The following is a 21,530-nucleotide window of genomic DNA, read 5'->3' as shown; positions in this document are numbered from 1 at the left end:
GAGTGTTTTAAATAAAAACAGTTTAAAATTATTAGACTTACTCTTCAACAACCCAGAAAGAAAATTGTTGGGCCGTTTATGATTATATTGAAAGAATGGGCCAAAAGTGACAAATGAATAAAGGTTCAAAAGTAAGGCCATATGAAAGGATTAATCAGCCTGACAGCTTAAATCAAGATTATGGTAAATCACAACATGTTGAAAATAAAAATGTTCAGCCGATTCGGCAAAAAGCAGAATTGAGAAGAGAAAATCTTGATATTTCACCAATTCATACTGTTTTCCTTCGTAACCTAGACTCAAAGTTAAGTACACAAAAACTCAAAGAGATAGCTTCTGAATTTGGAGAAGTATTTTTAACTTTTAGCCGTGTTAATCAAAAAGGAATAGCTTTTATTACTTTTTATGATTCTCGTGATGCTAAAAAAGCTGTTGATGGACTTGAGGGTCGCAATATTCAAAACCGAGAAATCCACACTTCATTTGCATATTCATCACCTGATGCAAATTTCGACCCTACTCAAACATGTTCTACGATAACTGTTAAGATTTCACCCGGAGAACAAACTGTTACCAAAGATGAGGTCCAAGAGGCATTTTCGAAATTTGGTGAAATTAGCGATTTTATTGAAAAAAGCGAAAATGAGTTTGTTGTCAAGTATTATGATCTTCGAGCGGCCAAGAAAGCTGTTGAAGAATCTGGTACTGTTGAGATTCATGATATCAAAACTGAAGTTGTATTTAATCTTGAAGATGATGACGACCAAAAGAGTCGTCCTACAGAAACTGAACGTGAACGCGACGAACGTCGAAGAGCCGAACGTTCTCGTAACAACAGACGAAAAGAAGATCGATATCGAAATGATAATTCTAAAGGAAGAAGAGATGACAACTACGAACAAAACTATCAAAACTACCAAGGCCCATATCCGGGGCAACCATATCCATACCCATATCCATATTCATATATGAATCCAGGATTTATATATATGGGTTATCCTCCACAACCATATGGTATGGCGTACCCTTATCCACCACAACAGTACCCCCCTGTGAATCAAGAGTACTACCAACAGCAGTATATGCAACAACAACCGCCTCAACAACAGTACCAACAACCGCCGCCACAACCTCCACAACCGCAACCGCCGCAACAACAACCGCAACCGCTTCAACCGCAACAGAACGATCAGACTCAACAACAACAAACTATAACAAAGCCTGAAGCAACAGAAAAGAAATCACCATTTAACCCTCCAGATACACAACAAGGTAATGCAGATGGCGATAGTGCAGAAAAGCCAGACATCAGAGGATTACTCCAAAAAATGTTTGGTAGTGAGTGACTTTCGCTTTTATTTGAGATTAGAATAAAGAATTTTACATGTTGTGTGTGGTTGATTAACAAATGCATATAAGATAAATTCGAAATGAGCGATTCATATGAATAAAAATACCATTGTGAGCTTATAGAATAGTAATTTAATCTTAAAACAATATCTTCTCTAATAGATTAGGTCATAGTAAGTATATTTTTGGAGATTATGAAATTTATAATTGAACCAAACATTTGTTTGTTTGGTTCAGTTGCTATTTTTGATATAAACATCTTAAGTAAAAAATAGTTGTACTACTTAAATAATAAGAAAAAAGAAGATTCAAACATATTTAATCATTTTTTTAAGATATGTCTTTGATCTAAGTGAATTTTTACACTAAACACTCACAATTCAAGTACTTTAAATATATTAGAATAAAAGTTACACAATTCATAGATATTTAGTTTTTGTTGGGGGCATTTTTTGACGATAAATTTTGAATAATTTACATGATTTTGAATGAATGAAGCCGATTTTTGAATTCAAATTGAATTTAAATCACATCACTTTCTTAAATGAAAACAACAACATTAAATAATGGAGTTGAAATTCCAATGTTAGGTTTTGGTGTCTACCAAATTCGTGATCCAAAGCAATGTAAAGAAATTGTTATTGAAGCCATAAAAGCAGGATATCGATTAATTGATACAGCAGCATCTTATGGTAATGAAGAGGCTGTTGGAGAAGCCATTAAAGAATGTGGTGTTCCACGAGAAGAACTTTTTATCACCACAAAATTATTTGCACCCCAAAATGCTGGTTATGAAAAAACAAAAATAGCATTTGAAAAATCATTGAAAAGACTTGGGCTTGATTACATTGATCTATATTTAATCCATCTTCCATACGGAGATTATTATGGTTCATGGCGTGCAATGACAGAATTGTATGAATCTGGTAAAATCAGAGCAATTGGCGTTTCGAACTTTTATCCAGACCGCCTTTTGGATTTGGTTCTAAATAACAAAGTTGCCCCCGCAGTTAATCAAGTTGAATGTCATCCATTATATCAAAAAGAATATGCACGTGTACATATGGAAGAATTGGGCGTTAAGTGTGAGGCATGGTCACCACTTGCTCAAGCCAAAAGAGGTGTCTTTGAAAATCCAATATTAATGGAAATTGCAAAGAATCATAATAAAACAGTTGCACAAGTAATGCTTCGATGGAATATCCAAAGAGGTATAATTGTAATTCCAAAAACTGTTCATAAGGATCGTTTGCTTGAAAATTTGGATGTTTGGGATTTCGAAATCACAAAAGAAGAAATGGAGAAAATCGCAACTTTAGATACTGGTAAGAGCGAGCTAATCGACCATTATGACCTTGAGCAAATAAAGGCAATTAGAGCCCGAAAATTTGATGATTAAACAAAAACACGTATTGATTTTACTTAAATATGTAATCAAATCATTAAATAAAAGTAAATGAAATGTTTTGTTACATATGTAAAGCAATAGTGACACAATAAAAATGGAAATTAATTTAATTTCAAACAACAATTTATATTCGGAGAATGTCCAATACAAACTAACACAAAATTGGCTATAGCAATATCACCCAAAACAATTTTTTTTTTTATTTTTAATTTTTGGTTTTTGTATTTTTTAAAAAATGATCTCCAATATAGCCACTTGTAATATCAACTAACCAGTTTGTTAGTTGGTATACTAGCACACTTATATTTGTATCTAAAGTGAAAATAATATTTTGCTAGCAGCTTTATAAAGCTTTGTTTTGGATTTTTTCTTTGGAGGTGCAAACAAAGTTTCTCAATTCCTCTGCCAAAATGGAACAAGAAGCATTTGCAATTTCTGAAAACGTTGCCAATGTTTTCTTTTCTAAGCTGTCTTCCAATAAAAAAGAAGCAATGGATTATTATAGTCAAAATTCTCAGTTATGCTTTAATGGACATTCAATTGTGGGAAAAACAAATATATCTTCTTTTTGGGAAAATGAAAAATCACAATCATTTAAGACAAAAGGGTTTGAAACGCAGATTATACCTGGTTCAAATTTATGGACAATGACTTCAATTATTGGAACTGTTATGGTAAACAACAAAATCAAAACGTTCCACTCTTCTGTACACATTTATGCCGACACTTCAAAGCAAAAGGCATTTATTGTGAATCAAACAATTTCAATTTATTAAATCATGATTTAAAAATAATTTCACCTCTATATTTAACATTAATTTGAAACTTGAAGTACACAACATTTAAACATAAATACTGAAATTATTTATCTAAATTTGATTTTCTCTTTTGCATCATCAAAAAATCGAGTTGAAGAAATAACTTAATAAAAATTGCTTTTTTCTTTATTTATGGAAAATTTTTTAAAAAAATTTAAAATGTTTTCCAAAACTCAAGTTGGAACAGCTTCTCAACTTCTGATTTTTATTCTTTTTTTCATTCAAATTTAAATATGAGCCGCTTAAGTATTATAGCAAAGGCAAAAATCAAATCCCAATTTAAAAATATTATTCATTTGGTTTTTTTCTGTGTCAATTCCCCTATCTAATCTTATCATTAATTTTGATAAAATTTAACAATCATCATTTTGGTAAAGAAAATATTATTAAAATGTTAATTATATGTTCCTCATACTAGGGGTACCTTAAATAACGGTACCGTTGCCACTTTTAAATCAGAGCGGTTATTATCGTAATCACAAAATATCTTCTAATATAGGAGTGACTTTTTTCTATTTTTCTCTTAAAACATAATATAATTAATGTATCGCTCGTATTCTGAAGAACTTTTATGCCGCCATGTGACTAGAAATATTATTTTTATTAATTAAAATTTGTAATGTAATTTAGTACAGTGAAAAATACCTTTGAACAAGAAAAAACTCCAATTTTTCAAAAGGGGTTAAATTTAACAAAAAGTGATTAAGAAAATGCATCGTCATATATTGTCAATATTTTCTATGAGTTTATTCAATTTTTGATATTGTTTCATAAAAAAAATTTTAAAAAGTAGGTTTCATCATATGTGGTATATTTCAGCACATGTAATTCAGGCGCATTTTTCTCAAAACTGGACGCCTGAAATATTTTAAAAATCTGTATAATATTAATGCAGTTTGCAGAGCTAGATATATCCTTAAATAAAAAATCTTACAGAGGGAAATCTTATAATGCATTGTTTAATGAAAAATTAATTAAAAAAAAAGTTATTTTAACTCAGCCTATATAATTATTTTTCAATATTTGCATTTAATATAATATTGGCAATACATTTATACATAATGTATCTCAAAATAATTTCATAAAATTAATGAGAAAAAATTTTTTATTGAGTATTCGGTTTTTCATAAGGGATCATTTTTTCTAAGCGCTATTTTGTTTCTTTATTATAATACATTTTGTGAGCATATATTCTAAATATAAACTCTATTAACACATTTTGGATAAAGATAAATTCATTTAAAATTGAAGACGTTAAATCAGTTCACATTGAAAATTTCCATTATCTTCATTAAATATCCTGTTCGTATCTTTTTCCTTGTATGGATATCTTTATAATCATCAGCACTGTAAGGTATATGAGGAGCTATCGTATCAGCACAACTTGGTATTGCTTTTAATCTTCCAAGTTCAATATCTTTCCCATGTTTTGCAAAATATTGGATAGTTTTTATTGATATTGAAGGATTCGGATTGCTAATATAATCTAATAAGGCTGATCTGATTTGCTTCTTTATTTCATCACTGAGAGGATTGCTTTCATTGGCTATTCAAGACGAACCAATTCCTGGTTAAGTTGCAGTGAAAAGAGAAAAAAATTTGAATTATAACGTTCTCCTCAGTGAAGTGATCGAAAGATAGGATTATTGCGAATATTTCAAATTTAAATACAATGAAACTATGTAAAATATATATTATTAAATATACTATATATGAATAATGCTACAGTATTTGCTTAACTTATTTTATAATTTCTGTCTATAGAATGTTTCATGCAAGCCCACATTTTAAACGGTTTCCTAGACGGTTGTTCTGAATTTTTTTGGTCTTAAACAATTTGAAATCTTTGTAAAATTTCATTATAAGTATGTTTTTGATAATGAAAGTAAAATGCTTGAAAGCCTAATTAGGATGTAGGAAATTAATTTTTGATGGGGTAGACTTCAAATCGAATTTTTTTCATTAAGGAAAAATAAATTATGTTTGTAGGCAACTCGCACTTTATTTATTAAAGAATAACATGTTATTTTTTCCAATAAAAATTATTTTAGTCATTAGTAATGTAACTTATATATTTGAAGAAATGATATTGTTCAAAGATTCCTTCCCCTTTTGCAACAAGTTAATCAACTTCATTTAAGATATAAATATTTTTTTCAAGGTTTTGTAATATCTGGATGTTTTCTTTGTATTTGATAGTCTGGCTATGAGATAATTCCATCAACAAAAATTTTTTGGGCTTTTTTCTACGAACTTTTTGTATACAAAATCATCTTAAATGGCAACAACTTTTTGAATATCCGAAATGATAGTTCAGGAAAAAGACTAAAGTCACTTTTGGAATAAACTGAAAATCAAAATACGAATAACGATAAAGCTTTTTGTAAGGCAATGTTCAACGTTGAATTTGAGGTTAATTGGAGACCAAATAATAACAGAAAAAATCGAGAATAATATGAAAATATTTATAAACTGATTTATAAGAGTTTGCATATTTGTGTTCTTTTTAACATATTAATATGATTTTAGGTATTAGCAAAATCGAAATTCTAACACAACTTCTGTCTAAAAAAAGTCAATTAATTAAAATATATTAAGAAATAAAAAAATGCATGTTCATTTTCACCTAAGTAACTGAAAGTATGATTCCAAGTTTAACTCTGACTAAAATTTATTACATTTCTTATGGAACAATGCCATCATATAATTTACGTAAATTATAATCAAATGCTTGTCATATGGAATTCATTTCTTTTCTTTACTGAACATAACGTGCAAATGTTTAACATAATTCCAATTCGATTATATTCACACTGCATAAATACATTTACTTAAGGAAATACTTTTTATTAGTATAATTAAGTTCTGATTCCAATTATATAATCGTCAATGAAAACTTCCTCGAACATTTCTTCTGGCTTTGTAGCACTGAAGACGGCGATTCTTCCATCGATGGGTTGATGACCGGTTATTTGCTACGTTTGGATTACTTTTATCTCCAAAGAAGAGAATGTCTCCGCACTTAACGAGTAATTCTTGAGTTACCTCTTTACCACGTGTTAACCAATAAGAAGTTGGGTAAATGAACATGTCTTCATTTTCCAATTTCCCTTATAAGTAACCTTTTCCCCATTTGTAGATGGCAGCAATTAAATTATCATCAGTGTACTTATCTAGTCCATAAGCGCCTTTAGCATATGTAACACCCTTTAAAGTAACTGTATATTTGGCAAGTGTGTTTTGTCCATAATGAGAATAATCTTGTTCCTTACCGATGTAATGATTTGAGACATAACCAACTTTTGGTTGATCATAAGAGTTATACCCACAGCTTAAGCTAATCGATCACTGCTTATTTTGTATTCATCTTCAACAAATACTGCTACATAATCACTCCATGTGTAACTACATCTTGAAGAGAGGCTGGTATTGACTTCATTGACTGTGTAATGGGCTGCAACTTCAGTAAGAGTATCATCTAATGAAATATATCCGCCGGTATGGTCATAAATAATCTGTGCAAAATCTCCTGATTTGATGATTTGCTGAAGTATTTTAATTTGCTTCCATTATTGTAGAATTTAAATAAAAACAAAGCGTTAAATAAATTTTTATTAAATTTTGTTATCAGGGAGATACCTAAAACTAATAAAGTGATAATGCATTTAGAAGATTGTGAGATTTGTTCGGAATTGTTCTGGCAAACTCGAATTTAAATCATAATTGAATAAATTTATACGATGTATACACATGAAGTGTATTTCTACCAAATTTATCTTTTCTTATTCCTAATGATGTGTGAAATGACCATTTATGTATTCAAAACCATAAACGTGCGCCTTTTATTTGGAAGAAAAAAAATTCTATCGAACCACATGAATACACTTACCACACTCCAAAATTTAATATTCGATTTAACCGAGGAAAGTCTTGAGTCTTCCACTCAACAAATAATAAAATTATTTGACGTAAATTACCCCTATTCATTTAATTTTGTTTTAAGCAGGTTAATTTATAGTGCATTTTGTTCACACGTAAAAAAATGTGATGATAATGTATATATAAATTTTATTGAATTAATGCAACAAAAGGAAAAAGAAATTATTAAAAATAATTTTCAAATAATTGAAATTTGTTGTAATGTTTTAATCAAATTTAATTCTCAAGAATCATATTATTTTATAGAAAAAATTATTGAGAAGAATTTAGTTGATACCAGCATTACAAGAAATATTAATAGTTTATATTTTTCACATTATAAAACAGATAAAGAAAACCAAAAAATTATTCATAAAATTACTCAAAAATATAATAGTTTTAATTTGGTTCAAAAATACTTTTTGGATAATTATGAAAAATTATCAAAGAATGATTTTAAACTTCATAAGCAATTAATTAAAGAAGGAGTTAATCCAAATGAAATTGCTAAGATAATTCGAAATGATGAAATAGAAAAACTTCAAGAAATATCATCACAAACAAATTTTGATTTTAATCAAACAATTGAACCATCACTTTATGAAAGATGTTCATTTATTAATGAAGAAAATGTTACATTAATTGATTATGCAGCATTTTTTTCTTCTGTTAAATGTTTTAAATATTTACTTATGAATAATACAAATGTAGTTAATACAGGCAAATATGCAATTGCAGGTGGAAATGAAGAAATTATTCATTTATGTGAACAAAATCATTCAACATTTAAAGATGCATATGAAGCAGCAATAGAATTTCATCGAAATGATATCTTTAAATATCTTTATGAAAACAATATAGAAGAAATTGATAATAAAAAAATCAATTACCTAAGGATAATATGCATAGAATATAACAATTATGAACTCTTAACATTTTTAGACAAATGGGATACATGTATTTCTAATTATGTTATCAACAATGCTGCAAAGACAGGTAATTTAATGCTTGTTAATTTTTATCTTCAAAATAATCAAATTCTCAATGATATTTTGGTAATCTCCTCGAAATCTGGAAATAGAGAACTTGTTAAGTATTTTCTCGAACAAGGAATTGATGTTAATAGTAAAGATTTTTATTTGTTTTATTTGATATTTCTTTTAATAATTTTTAATTTCAAAATAACATTTGGAAATCATTTTGAATATTTTATACATCACTAAATTTAGCATCTAAAGAAGATGATTCAGACATAGTTAAATTACTTCTTGAACAAAAAGGAATTGATATTAATGCTAAAGATATTTGTTTGTTTAATTTGATATTTATTTTAATATTTTGATATTTCAAAATGATACTTGGAAATTATTTAAATTATTTGAAACAGCACTTATGATTGCATCTATCGAAGGTGATAAAGAAATAGTTAAATTACTCCTGAAACATAAAGGAATTGATGTCAATGCCAAAGATATTTATTTATTTTATTAGCTATTTTCTTAAATAATTTTTTATTTTAAATTAATATTTGGAAATTCTTTAAATTGTTCTTAACAGCTCTTAGTATTGCAACCACAAGAGGATACACAGAAATAGTTAAATTGCTTCTTGAGCTAGATGGAATTGATGTTAATACTAAAGATATTTAATTATTTTATTTGATATTTATTTTTATAATTTGATTTTTCATAATATAACATGGAATATATTTAAATTATTTGATACAGCACTCTTTTTTGCATATATACATAAAAATATAATAATATTCAAAATGCTTCTTAAACAAAAAGGGATTGATATTAATGTTATATATATTTGTTTCGATAATTTTCACTCTCAAAATTGTATTTCGTAATTATTTAAACTATTTTTCACAATACTTATGGATGCATCAGAAAAAGGTAACATAGAAATTGTTAAATTACTTCTTAAACAAGAAGGGATTGATATCAATTTTAAAAATGTTTATTTGTTTTATTCGATATTTATTTTAATAATTTTTTATTTGAAAATAAAATAAGGAAATTATTTAAATTCTTTGATTCAGCACTTATTTTGGCAACTCAAAATAGTCATGTAAAAATAGTTAAATTGCTTCTTGAGAAAGAAGGAATTAATATAAATATCAAAGATTTCTATCTGTCTAATATATAAATTATTGTAATAATTTAATATTATAATATAATATTTGGAAACTATTTCAAACATTTGAAACAGCACTTATTATTGCATCTTTCGATGGGAATACTGAAATAGTTAAATTACTTCTTGAAAAAGAAGGAATAGATGTTAATTTTAAAACTATTTATTTGTTTTGTTTGATGTTTGTTGGATGAATATAATATTCCAAAATCATATTTGGAAATTATTCAAAATATTTTGTACACCACTTAATATTGTATCAGCAAATGGAATTATAGAAGTCGTTAAATTGCTTATTGAACATGAAGAAATTAATGTTAATGCTACAGATATTTATTTATATTATTTGATATTTATTTTAATAATTTGATATTTCAAAATAATATTTGGAAATTATTTGAGATATTTAGAACAGCACTTATTTTAGCATCTTTAAATGGTCATATAGAAATAGTTAAATTACTTCTTGAACATGAAGGAATTGATATTACTGCTAAAGATATTAATGCGTTTTAATTAAAATTTATTTACAAAATTTGATATTACAAAATAATATTTGGTAACAGCATAATACATTTAATACAGCACTTATTTATGCAACACAAAAAGGTTTCACAGAAATTATTAAATTAATTCATTTAAAAAAAAAAAAAATTAATGAATGCTAATTATATTAATGTGTTTTATTTAAAATTTATTTCAATTATTTAGTTTTGTGATAATTCAAAAAATTACTTGGGAATTGATTAAAATATTGGAAAGGAAACTTATTATTGCATCTAAAAGTGAATATACTAGTCTTTTTTTAACTTGCTGGTAAATGTGATATCAAAAAATATATATGTTTAATATATAATATATGGTCAAGTCAACTTTTAATAATAATTTTGTTCGAAGGAAATTTTCATATTTTACCAGCAATTATAAAACGTGTGCGCACGATTCTCCCACATAAATAGCGCTTTATTTGAAAAAGTTCAACATAATTTACCTAGATACATATATATATATATAAAGATAAATATAAAACTAATAAAATAACACATTTACCTTATATCAAAATAAATATAATCAAAATCAAATTCAAAATTTATTATATTGAAGGGAGTTCAACTTTTCGAATGGCTTCTAGCCATACTTCTTTAGCTTTACATTTTTTTATAATTGCGCCCAGTTTGATTATATATTTGACAATGCTTTGACCCAAAACTTGAACTACCTTCTGGAATAAATTTAAGTATTTTTATGAAATTTCCCTCTACAAGATTTAATTCCTATTTCATCAGTGGCAATGTGTTCAAATGAATCATTACTCTTTTTCAAGAGGATCGAATGAAGCCATAACTTTTTTGAATTTATCCTGACTTCTGCTTTCCAATTCATATAATGGTGTTCTTTTTGCCCTAAGTAAAACAAATCTTTCATGAGAAATTAAATGTGTAATTTCTTATGAAGAATTTATACCTTCATGTTGATAAATAAAGTTTTGTTGATTTAGTACCCATTCATTTGCGATTTTAATATTATCTATTTATAAATTATTCATTTCTAGAACGTCTATTATATGTGAACATGGGATACCAACATGCAGTTGTTTATTGCAATTACAGGTTAAATCATGAACCTTAAAGATCTCAGAATATTTATCGCCATTTTTGAATGTATATTCTTCACTATTTACATAATCATCACAAAGAAGCATTCCTTGAAAAGGGTGCTTGTTTCTGGCATACCTCGGTGCTGTAAGCAATTTCTCAATGTAAAAATTTTCTTATTTTTTAAAATATTTTAAGTTCCAACTCAAATGTATCTTTATTAGGATTAACAAATGTATTATTTGAAGAAGTTATTTTAAGACATGACTTAAATGAAAGATTGATAGGTTTAAACATACGGCAATATAATCAGGTTCAGATTAATTAAAAATATAAACTCTTTACACAAAAATGGAAAAACTTTTAATTACAACGATAAGCAGCCGTTTATTTTTTGGCAGATTTAATGTCTTCTGTTCTCGAAGCTGTTGAGGCTTTTTTCTATTCACCAATGTGGGTCGATACAATAAAAGACTTTGTTCTTGCCAATTGTTTTATTTTTACTGGGGAAGAAGAGTTTTCACTTGAACATTTAAAATGCCACAAGAAATTCTGTGAAATTATCGAAAATACTCTCAAAATATATCTATTAGATATCATTGGAGTTTCTTTTGAAGATTTTCAAAAAGCATGTTTTGAATCATATGGAAAAAAAGATTCAATTGCATCAATTGTAATTGGTGTCCTTAAACAAGCCACTGACTTTCAATACTTTGCGGCCAAGATGTATGCTTATAATCTTGCACTTGACAGTGAAGCCGCAGCTTCATTCCTAATTAGAGGTGATGATGAAAATGCTTTCTTTGTCACAGAAAGCACTGCTGTTGAAGAAGCACGGCTAGCAGATCAAGAGGCACAGCTCGCTACCTCCAGGCTCAACAAGTTCGAAAACGACCTCGGAATTCCAGAGTCGAAAATTTCGGATGAACTAACGGTCGATTCGAATGGGGGCGAACAAACGCAAAACCAAGTTAATCCAGCACAAGAGCCTCCAAAGACACCAAAAATATCCGATGAAGAAAGAGCAGTAATGAAGAAGAGAATACAAGCGGAAAGAGAAAAGATTAATAAAAGTATCGATCCAAAGGAAGCCGAAAAAAGGAAAGAAGCATTCCAAAAGAGAAAACAAGAACTCGCAGAGCAGAAGAGAGCAAAGTGTAGAGAACAGATTGATTTGAACTTGAAAAAACATGAAAAACCAGTTGTTCAACCAGAAGAAGATCCAATTGAAGCAATTAAGCGAGCACTTGCTGGCCGCATAAAAACAATAATTGAAGAGGATTAAATAAATGAATGAATTAAATCCTTTTGTTTGATGGCACTGTTCTTTATTTGATTTATGTTCCCTTTACTACTTGTTTTTTAAAGATAAACTTTTAGGTAATAACAACAAAACTGAAGTTGGGGAAAAAACATTAAATCAACATGTTGTATAATGTACGATAGAAGGAAATAACTTTTTCATATTGATTTGATCGTTTTTGCAACAGAAAACTTCTTAATCAAATTTCTTGTTTTCTTTTTGCAAATTAAAAATGAAGGATAAAAATCAAATTCATGCAAAATTTTAACTGTTTACTGGTTGAGCGTGTACTTAATTGCTGCTTGTGTAACTTGAGCTTTGGCATTATGTTTGATCTTTTCAGCCTGCTGAGAGTAAGAGGCAATGAACTTATCTAAAGCTGGTTCATAGTGCTTGATTGCAGGACCTAAGAATTTGTTGTAAATTTCAGCAGCTAATTTTGCAGTATCATACTGTAATGCAAGTAAGAAAATGCACTTGAGTTCATAGTAAAAAGGTATTGTATTAAGGAGAAAAGATGCAGCAGCTTCAATCAATAAGAGGAAAGCGCAAACTAACCAATAGCAAAGCCATCTGAAATCATCATCTGAACCTTCACTAACAACAGCAATGAATGAACGATAACCTGGAAAAAGGAATGTTAAAGGAAATGAAATAAAACGGAATATAGGCCAACCTATCATCTTTTGGAAAAATAATATAAATCAAATTGACATTGTTTGTTTGAATTTGAATGCACTTACTTTTGACAAAGAGAACGTTAACTCCACATATAGCATAAAGGCGCCCTGAAAACGTTTAAAACAAAGACGTTTAAAAATTAAAATGTGTGCTTTTACATTCCAGGAACTTGATATTGTAGAAATTCTCAGATGTCTTTCAGATGCTGGTATAAATGCAACGGAAAAAATGATCACACAACCAAAACCATCAACTGTTTATCGAATACTTAAAGAATTTTTTTTAGTAATAACAAACTTTGAAAAAGCAGAACTATCTCACCCTCACTACATGCTTGATCAAGATCCAGATCCAGAACTTGCAGAAGGCTTTGTATTTCTAAATTTTTATAGAGGAATGAAAGATTTAATGAAATTTGCAGCTGTTGACAACTTTTGTTTTGCTGACTTATATAAACCTGATGAACAACGTTTTAAATATCTTCTTAGTGGAATTATTAATTTTGCCAAATTTCGTGAAGATCGAGTACGAAAATTTACAGAGCATAATCAACAAGCCACTGAACTACAAAAGGAAAATGATTCTCTCGAAAATGAGATTAAGCTTTTAGAGGAAGCTATCCAAGCACAAAAAACTGAACATGAAAAACAGATGCATGAAATTGATGAACTTCGAAGTCAAAAAATAAGTTACGAAAACAAACTCAGTGAATTCCAAAATGCTCGTGAGTACCTCACAGAGAGCATAAACAAGTTCAAAGGGATGATTTCCGAATGTCAATCAAGAATCACTAAAATCAACGCACAAACAAAAGAACAACTTTCAAAGGCAAAGGAACTTAAGGATCTTCTATCCCAAAGTCCAGACGAAGTCAATTCCAAAGTTATGAAATCGAAAGATGATCTTGAAAAAGAAATAAGAGAAGTCGAAGAACTCGAAAAAACGTCTCTCAGCGCAAAAAAAAGACAAAAGTTACTTGGAAGCGTTCGAGAAAATATAATTTTGGCAAGTGATGCACTGATACCACTTGTTCAGGATCAGAAAAAATATTTGAAAATCCAAGAAGAGAAAAAGGTTTTGGAAAAGGAAAGGAAAAATTACGAAAATAAGATGAAAGAGATCCAAGAATTGAGAGAGATGAAAATCAAAATGGAGAAAGAACAGAAACAGGAAGCTGCGGAAAGAAGAGATGTGATGAATAAGATAAAAGAGCATAAGAAAACATTGAGGAGACTTGGAGAAGAAAAAAAGAATAGGATTGATTATGATATAGGTGATCAAGTTGAAGCACTGTCTCGAAAAATAAAAGAATACAATGACAACCTGAATCAAGCGATGAATGAATGTGATCAAGCAATCCAAGAATAAATGTTATTAATAATTAATTTTTGGAGATTATTAATATTTTAAATCGCTTAACGATAGTTTAGTAAGAATGAAATCTCTAAAATGACTTGATAAAAAGGTTAAATTCTGTTTGATCTCTTTAGCGATTGAGAAGCTCTGCTTGAAAATGAAAATACGTTAGTAATTGGATGAGCAGCAAAGAACTCCACACAACACTTCTAGAAGCAATTGAACGGCTCACCGATATTATTGAAATCGAGAAAGGATTCAACGCAGAAGAAAGTGGTATAAACGAATTAAGTCGTCTTTTTGGCGAGTATCTAAAATTATATTCAATGCTTGAATTATGTTATGATCAAACAATTCAAACACAACGTAGACTTGCTATACGTACTCTTTTTATTAAATTGGTGAACAGATTTTTAGAGTTATTTTTACCTATAACAACTGATAGTATACAATTTTCAACACTTTGCCAAACTGTTATGTCACAATCACAGAAATGCGAACTTGAAATCCCAATACCTCGTATTGTTAAAGATGATCAAGGGCCATCTTTTTCAATCAGAGAAGATTTGGTGAAAAAATTCCAAAAACAATTTGATGAAGCCAGAATTGCTTTAGAAATGACAAAGCCACCAGAAATGCCACTTGAAGAAGCTGTTCTTATTGTGCAACGTGCTGAAAGAGCACGAAATGCTCGACATCAAACTCTCTTAAAAAAGAGTATTCAACAACAAAAGACAAACATGCGAAAACAAGCGAATCTTTCAGATAAAGAAGAAGCAGCAAATATCATTAAAAGATTTATGAAGAAATACACAGCAAGAAAAAAGTTCAAACTCCGTCGCGAAGAAGAGAAGGAGCTCATTGGGATGAAGTTAGTTCCAAAATCGCACGAAACAGAAGAAAAAGTTTTAAGAACAATCCAACGTCGAAAAGAAGAACAAAGAAAAAGAAAACAAGAACTCGAAGCTGCAGAATCTGTATCAAAATCTTGGTTAGAAGACAATAAAGCTGTTGATCTTCGACGTGAACTTGATCGACTTTGTGCTGAATATTATAATGAAACTAAGCTTCAAACAGGAAAGGCACCAACTATCAAAGCTAAAATGCAAGTCGTTCGGATGCTTCTTGAAAGGAAAGATTGGGCGCCCGAACCAGAACTTCAGAATTATTATAATGCACTTGATGAAAAAAAGAACAAAAACAAGAAAACCGAAGAACAACCGTCGTCAAAACCGCCATCCAGGTCCCCCTCGAGACCGTTAACGATGAGCGGTTTGCGAAATACCCAAAAACAAGTCGAAATTGTTCTTGATCCAAAAGTTACTGAACTTAAAGATGCTTTGGAAAAATTTATGGAACAATGGACAACAAATCGAAAAGATGAAGAAGTAACTGATGATTTTGATATTGAACTGGTTCGCAAAGAAATGTGGACATCAATGCTACCAGATATTGCTGCTTCATGCGAACAAAAACTTAAACGTGAACTCCGCAATTTAAAAGTCCTTGAAATGAGAAGATGTCGTCGTGCACGTGTTCCTCGGAGAAGGGCAACACGTCGTAGGAGAAGGAAAACACGTAATACATTAAACATGACAGACGAAGAGGTACTTTCACAATTAGTTGGACTTGGAATTATTCAAAATACTCCAAATACTACATTTAATGATTTTATTGGAAATTATGATATTACTTCACCGGTCGATTATTCCGATCCATGGCCCGATTCTGGTGTTTCTTATGCCACAGTACGTTCTCAAGTGATATTTACATCAGTATTACCATTTGCATGCAATCGAGATTCTCTTGGTACACTCTGTCCACGAGGTATTCTAATTGCTGGGAACAAAGGCACTGGCAAAACCACACTTGCGCATGCAGTAATCAATGCACTTGGTGCCACATATCTTGATTTTTCACCATCAGTCTTAATAGGTAAAACAACACCAACACCACGTCAGTTGGTTCTTATGCTTATACGTGCAGCCAAAACTCTTGCGCCAAGTGTAATACTTGTTGAAGATATTGATAAAATGTTTGGTACACGAAAACACTCTAATCAATCGAAAAAGTTCAAGCGCCAATTTAGGAGGTATGTACGAAGATTAAAACCACGCGATCGAGTGCTTCTAATTGGAACAACATCATTTTCGTCGCTGTCAAAAATTTGCATGTCACTTTTCAACTATATGATTGTTGTTCCAAAACCGAATTTCCCAACGAGAGTATTGCTGTGGAATTTTTGGCTTAGTAAAATGGGTATTTTGAGTTCGAAGAATTCTGTGAATGCATTAGCTTTTGCATCACAGAATTATACTGCAGGTGCAATTGCAAGAGCTTGTAAAAAGGCAAACAGAGTAAAGAACTCAAGAACTGAACCGAATGAACCAATTACAGACGAAGAGCTGTTAAGGTTTTTGGCTGATGCACCTGAACAAGAGTCAAGGCCACAGATACAATTTAACTTTAAAATAGGGTCCCAAGAAAAGAAATAAAATTTTGTGTAAAAGACTTATTGAGTTTTAGTTATTAAATTTTTAAAATTCAAAAAATTAATTTGATTATAAATTTTATTTATTTTCCCTTTCTTCCTCATGACGTTCCTCCACATCCTTTAAAATAAACTTAAATATCTTCTTTATGAATTAAAAAAAGAAAGTGAATAAAAAAAAAATGAAAAATAAAAATTGCCAACGAAATGTATCGGCGTGTAACAAAAGTGATTTGAACATTTTTTCAATACGAACTGAATTCAGTTTTGACAAGATTTTATTTCACATAACATTTCAAAGTGGTCGGCCACTTTTTCGAATGAGCACCTGGAATTCAGGCAACTGGTTTTGGGAAGAACACAATGCTAACAAATGGGCAAAGGAAAGGTTAACAGAACTCGTCAATGGAATTTCAGTAGAAGGTTGGACTTTTTCTGACTTCGATTTCAAATCAATCCAAGCTGCGAAATCTATCAGAAAGAACCGTGAAATCCGTTCTTTTGAAATCGTCCTCGAATTCAAGTGGAAGTATGGCGATATGGAAGGCAAAATTAATTTCCCTGACGTATCAAATGATTGTGTTGATTCACCAGATGAATGGGAATATGAACTTACATTTACAGGTGATAGCAACAAGAAAACTGCTGCAGAAAAGAAAGCAATACGTGTACCTGCTGATGCTAATGTCATTCCATTATTCCGTAAAGCTTTCGCTCAATGGGCTGATGAATTCAAGAACCTCCCAGCAACACCAAGGGCAGAGTAAAATGTAAATGCCATTTTTCAAATATTATTCATTTATTTACCTGTGTTGTTATATATCAAAGATTTCGATAATTTTTCATCCAGATAATGTGGCTGATTGATTTGTGAAATACTGTAATCAAAATATAAAATCATTAGATGTTATTTTCGAAAATTTGGAAGAATTTTTATAATTTTGAATGATATATCATTTCTTAGTGAATTTTCACATGCGTTTCATCTAAATATATTTATAAGATTTTGATTTTTTTTAATCAAAACGAAAATTTCTAGTTTGATTTTTATAGAAATTTTTATGTGAAATGTTAATGAAGAATAAATTTCCAAACTTGTAATCACCTTTATAAACATTTTAACATTACTTCTTTTGAACAATTTATTTGACACCTGTCAGAAATAACAGATGCAAGCATAGGTTGGATCAAAAATTTCAAAAATTTTAATCAACATCGTTTTTAAAAGGAAATTGAGAAAATTTGAGAATTGTGATTTTGCACACAAAAAAATAAAATCATGAATAGTTTATTTTCACCGATATATTCAAAATTTCTATATTCCGGTGTTTTTTTGTTGTTATTTGAAAGAAAACCGTTGGAACAGTTTGTGTTGATTTTCACTTCATTATCTTTTAAATCAATGGCATATCTTTTTGGTAAGAAGAAAAAAACCACAGCTCCAACACCACAAGATACATTAGATAACATTAATAAAACCATAGAGGATCTCCACAAAAAAGAAGAATATTATGATAAACAAATCCTTGGAGAAGAAAAGAAAGCGAGAGAATTTATGAAAAAAAATAACAAGAAAAGGGCTTTGGAATGTATGAGGCGTAAGAAGCTTATTGAAAAAAGTCGTGATAATGTTTCAGCAATGTCTTTTAATCTTGAACAACAAAAGATTAAAGTACAGGAAATGCAAACGACTTCAAATGTTTTTAAGACTTATATGCAAACCTCGGAAACAATGAAAAGGCAATTTGGAGAAGTAGATATTGATAAAATTGAAGACATAATGGATGATATTCAAGATATGAACGATAATTTGGATGAAGTCAATAGCTTGCTTACAAAGCCAGTCGGCGATATGGATGAGGATGAGCTCGATGCAGAGCTTGAAGCATTAATGGGCGAAGAAGAAACAACTCAACCAACGGCTACAACTACAACAGTTCACGAAACACCACAAACAGTACAAGCTGATGATGATGAAGAACAACTTGAACAATTAATGGGTAATTTTGTTTAATCAACATGCTTATCGATATTTTAAAAGATTATGAATATTTTCTTTTTTGTTATAAATTATTAAAAATTGTGAAATGTTCCAAAAGTTGAATTTTTTAATCAGAGATATTTCGTCACAAAGCATGTTTAAATGCTTTTACACTGAAATAAAAAATTAATCAAATCATTGGATAAAACACGAAGAAATCGAAAAAAAAATTTAGTGATAAACGGTTTCGGCGGTTTGACGGTTTTGGTCCTGCCTTTTTGGGCAATGTCACATCGTAAGTACAGTGCTCCACGTCGTGGTTCTCTTGGTTTCCTCCCTCGCGGTCGCGCCTCTCATGTTCGCGGAAGAATAAGGTCATGGCCAAAGGATGATCAATCCAAGCCACCACAACTTCAAGCATTCCTTGGTTACAAAGCTGGTATGACACACGTTGTTCGTGAAGTTGTTCGTGCAGGATCCCGTCTTAACAAGAAAGAAGCTGTTGAACCAGTTACACTCATCGAAACACCACCAATGGTTGTTGTTGGTCTTATCGGTTACAAGGAAACAGTTCATGGTCTCAAACCAGTTACAACTGCCTGGGCCAGCTTTGTTGGTGAAGAAATGAAGCGTTGCTATTATAAGAATTGGGCTCAATCCAAGCAAAAGAAGGCCTTCGGAAAACTCGACAAGAAGGCTGATGACATGAAGAAGCGTATCCAAGACATTAAGGAACAATCCTCAGTTGTTCGTGTTATCGCTCATACCCAACCAAAACTTGTCAAACTTGGTTCCCGCAAAGCCGAACTCATCGAAATCCAAATCAACGGTGGCGATGTTGCTGCAAAAGTTGACTATGCCGTCAAACTTCTCGAAAAGACAATCAATGTCGGAAATGTTTTCGCCGAAGGTGAACAAATCGATCTCATCTCCGTTGGCAAAGGCCGTGGATGGGAAGGTGTTATCCATCGTTTTGGTGGCAAGCGTCTTCAGAAGAAGACACATCGTGGTCGTAGGAAGGTCGCCTGTATTGGCCCATGGCATCCAATGAGAGTCCTTTGGACCATTGCACGCGCTGGTAACAATGGTTTCCACCACAGAACCGAAATGAACAAGAGAATCTACAAGCTCCAACTCGTCGAAGGCGGAAAACTTGATGAAAGTGGTTCAACTGAATACGATATCTCCAAGAAGTCAATCAACCCAATGGGTGGTTTCGCTCATTATGGTAATATCACAAATGATTTCGTTATGATCAAAGGATCTGTTTGCGGTGCTGTAAAGAGAACTATCACACTCAGAAAGACCATCAACGCTAACACAAAGAGAATCGCTACTGAAGATATCAACCTCAAATGGATCGATACTGCATCCAAGTTCGGTCATGGAAGATTCCAAACCAAGGAAGAACGTAACAAGTTCCTCGGAAAGCTTAAGCTCTCAAAGGTCGCTGCTGAACAAAAGAAAGAGTAAAGTGCTCAAATTATTAATTTCGATTTTTTTATTTCGCAATTGTATTTGCTCCATACAAAGAAATGTATTTCAACGCAAATTTAGCTGAAAGAATTCGATTTTATTTGCTTTAAAGGAGAAAACTTTTGTTGTAAATGAAATGTAAATATTGAATGATTTACGTCGGTATTCAATTTATTTCTTCATGCAAAATATTAATTCTGTGTCACCTAAAAGTGATTTTGCATGTGAAGAACATTATAATGATATAGAAATACTTACATCGCTTCAGAAAATTATATTTAATTTAACTCAAGAAAATTTGAATTTATCTGTAGATCAAACAATGAAATTATTTGATTCATATATTTCATATTCGTTTAATTTTGTCCTAAGTAATTTAATTTATTTTGCTTTTGTGTCACGAATCAATCCAAGTGACATATATAAGTTATTTAGAATTAATTCAAACCAAAGAAGAAGAAAACAATCAAAATAATCCTAAAATTATTGAATATTTTGTTAAATATATATTAAATATTGGATCACAAGAATCATATTATTTAATAGAAAAAATGATTGAACAGAATTTAATTGATAAAAGAATTACTAAAACGATTTATCCAGAATCAGTTTATTCGAAATATTTTGCGCATTATCAAACAGAAAAGCATAATAAAATATATTGTAATGATATAAGAGCAAAAGGATTTTTAGAAAATTATGAAGAACTATCAAAGAATGATTTTGAACTTCATAAGCAATTAATTAAAGAAGGACATAATCCAAATGATATTGCAAAAATAATTCGAAATGATGAAGTTGAAAAACTTCAAGAAATAACATCACAAACAAACTTTGATTTTGAGCAAAAAATTGTTCCATCACTTTATGAAAGATGTTCATATGTAAATAATTATGTTTCATTGATTAGTTATGCAGCGTTTTTTGGTTCAACGAAATGTTTTAAATATTTGATGCTAAATGATTTTAGATTTTTCGACATTTGTAGATATGCAATTGCAGGTGGAAATC

General features: G+C 30.2%; 9 protein-coding genes across 9 annotated transcripts; 8 read left to right on the top strand and 1 right to left on the bottom strand.

The window, feature by feature from the left end:
• Nucleotides 1–113: 113 nt before the first annotated feature.
• GO595_003988 (RNA recognition motif domain containing protein) lies at nucleotides 114–1,346 on the top strand (the record flags this gene model as incomplete). Its single annotated transcript, XM_067917069.1, has 1 exon — nucleotides 114–1,346. The coding sequence occupies one exon, from the start codon at nucleotides 114–116 to the stop codon at nucleotides 1,344–1,346; it is 1,233 nt and encodes a 410-aa protein (XP_067775883.1).
• A 548-nt stretch (nucleotides 1,347–1,894) lies between these two features.
• GO595_003987 (aldo/keto reductase) lies at nucleotides 1,895–2,749 on the top strand (the record flags this gene model as incomplete). Its single annotated transcript, XM_067917068.1, has 1 exon — nucleotides 1,895–2,749. One exon carries the CDS (start codon nucleotides 1,895–1,897, stop codon nucleotides 2,747–2,749), a length of 855 nt encoding a protein of 284 aa, XP_067775882.1.
• Nucleotides 2,750–11,637: 8,888 nt separating this feature from the next.
• On the top strand, nucleotides 11,638–12,516 carry GO595_003986 (cilia- and flagella-associated protein 36; the record flags this gene model as incomplete). Its single annotated transcript, XM_067917067.1, has 1 exon — nucleotides 11,638–12,516. One exon carries the CDS (start codon nucleotides 11,638–11,640, stop codon nucleotides 12,514–12,516), a length of 879 nt encoding a protein of 292 aa, XP_067775881.1.
• A 290-nt stretch (nucleotides 12,517–12,806) lies between these two features.
• Nucleotides 12,807–13,217, bottom strand: GO595_003985 (TB2/DP1, HVA22 family protein; the record flags this gene model as incomplete). The annotated part of the gene is made up of 1 exon (XM_067917065.1): nucleotides 12,807–13,217. One exon carries the CDS (start codon nucleotides 13,215–13,217, stop codon nucleotides 12,807–12,809), a length of 411 nt encoding a protein of 136 aa, XP_067775880.1.
• Nucleotides 13,218–13,359: 142 nt separating this feature from the next.
• GO595_003984 (kinetochore protein Nuf2) lies at nucleotides 13,360–14,583 on the top strand (the record flags this gene model as incomplete). The annotated part of the gene is made up of 1 exon (XM_067917064.1): nucleotides 13,360–14,583. One exon carries the CDS (start codon nucleotides 13,360–13,362, stop codon nucleotides 14,581–14,583), a length of 1,224 nt encoding a protein of 407 aa, XP_067775879.1.
• Nucleotides 14,584–14,750: 167 nt separating this feature from the next.
• On the top strand, nucleotides 14,751–17,066 carry GO595_003983 (IQ and AAA domain-containing protein 1-like; the record flags this gene model as incomplete). The annotated part of the gene is made up of 1 exon (XM_067917063.1): nucleotides 14,751–17,066. The coding sequence occupies one exon, from the start codon at nucleotides 14,751–14,753 to the stop codon at nucleotides 17,064–17,066; it is 2,316 nt and encodes a 771-aa protein (XP_067775878.1).
• Nucleotides 17,067–17,382: 316 nt separating this feature from the next.
• On the top strand, nucleotides 17,383–17,829 carry GO595_003982 (activator of Hsp90 ATPase; the record flags this gene model as incomplete). The annotated part of the gene is made up of 1 exon (XM_067917062.1): nucleotides 17,383–17,829. The coding sequence occupies one exon, from the start codon at nucleotides 17,383–17,385 to the stop codon at nucleotides 17,827–17,829; it is 447 nt and encodes a 148-aa protein (XP_067775877.1).
• A 635-nt stretch (nucleotides 17,830–18,464) lies between these two features.
• GO595_003981 (Charged multivesicular body protein 4a) lies at nucleotides 18,465–19,076 on the top strand (the record flags this gene model as incomplete). The annotated part of the gene is made up of 1 exon (XM_067917061.1): nucleotides 18,465–19,076. One exon carries the CDS (start codon nucleotides 18,465–18,467, stop codon nucleotides 19,074–19,076), a length of 612 nt encoding a protein of 203 aa, XP_067775876.1.
• Nucleotides 19,077–19,328: 252 nt separating this feature from the next.
• On the top strand, nucleotides 19,329–20,516 carry GO595_003980 (60S ribosomal protein L3; the record flags this gene model as incomplete). Its single annotated transcript, XM_067917060.1, has 1 exon — nucleotides 19,329–20,516. The coding sequence occupies one exon, from the start codon at nucleotides 19,329–19,331 to the stop codon at nucleotides 20,514–20,516; it is 1,188 nt and encodes a 395-aa protein (XP_067775875.1).
• Between the last annotated feature and the right edge of the window lie 1,014 nt (nucleotides 20,517–21,530).

The sequence above is a fragment of the Histomonas meleagridis genome (genome assembly GCF_020186115.1).
Source record: "Histomonas meleagridis strain 2922-C6/04-10x chromosome Unknown contig_24, whole genome shotgun sequence".
NCBI classification, from domain to species: Eukaryota; Parabasalia; order Tritrichomonadida; family Dientamoebidae; genus Histomonas; species Histomonas meleagridis.
The sequence above is the reverse complement of the archived record's forward strand: the minus strand, read 5'-3'. Positions and strand labels throughout refer to the sequence as shown.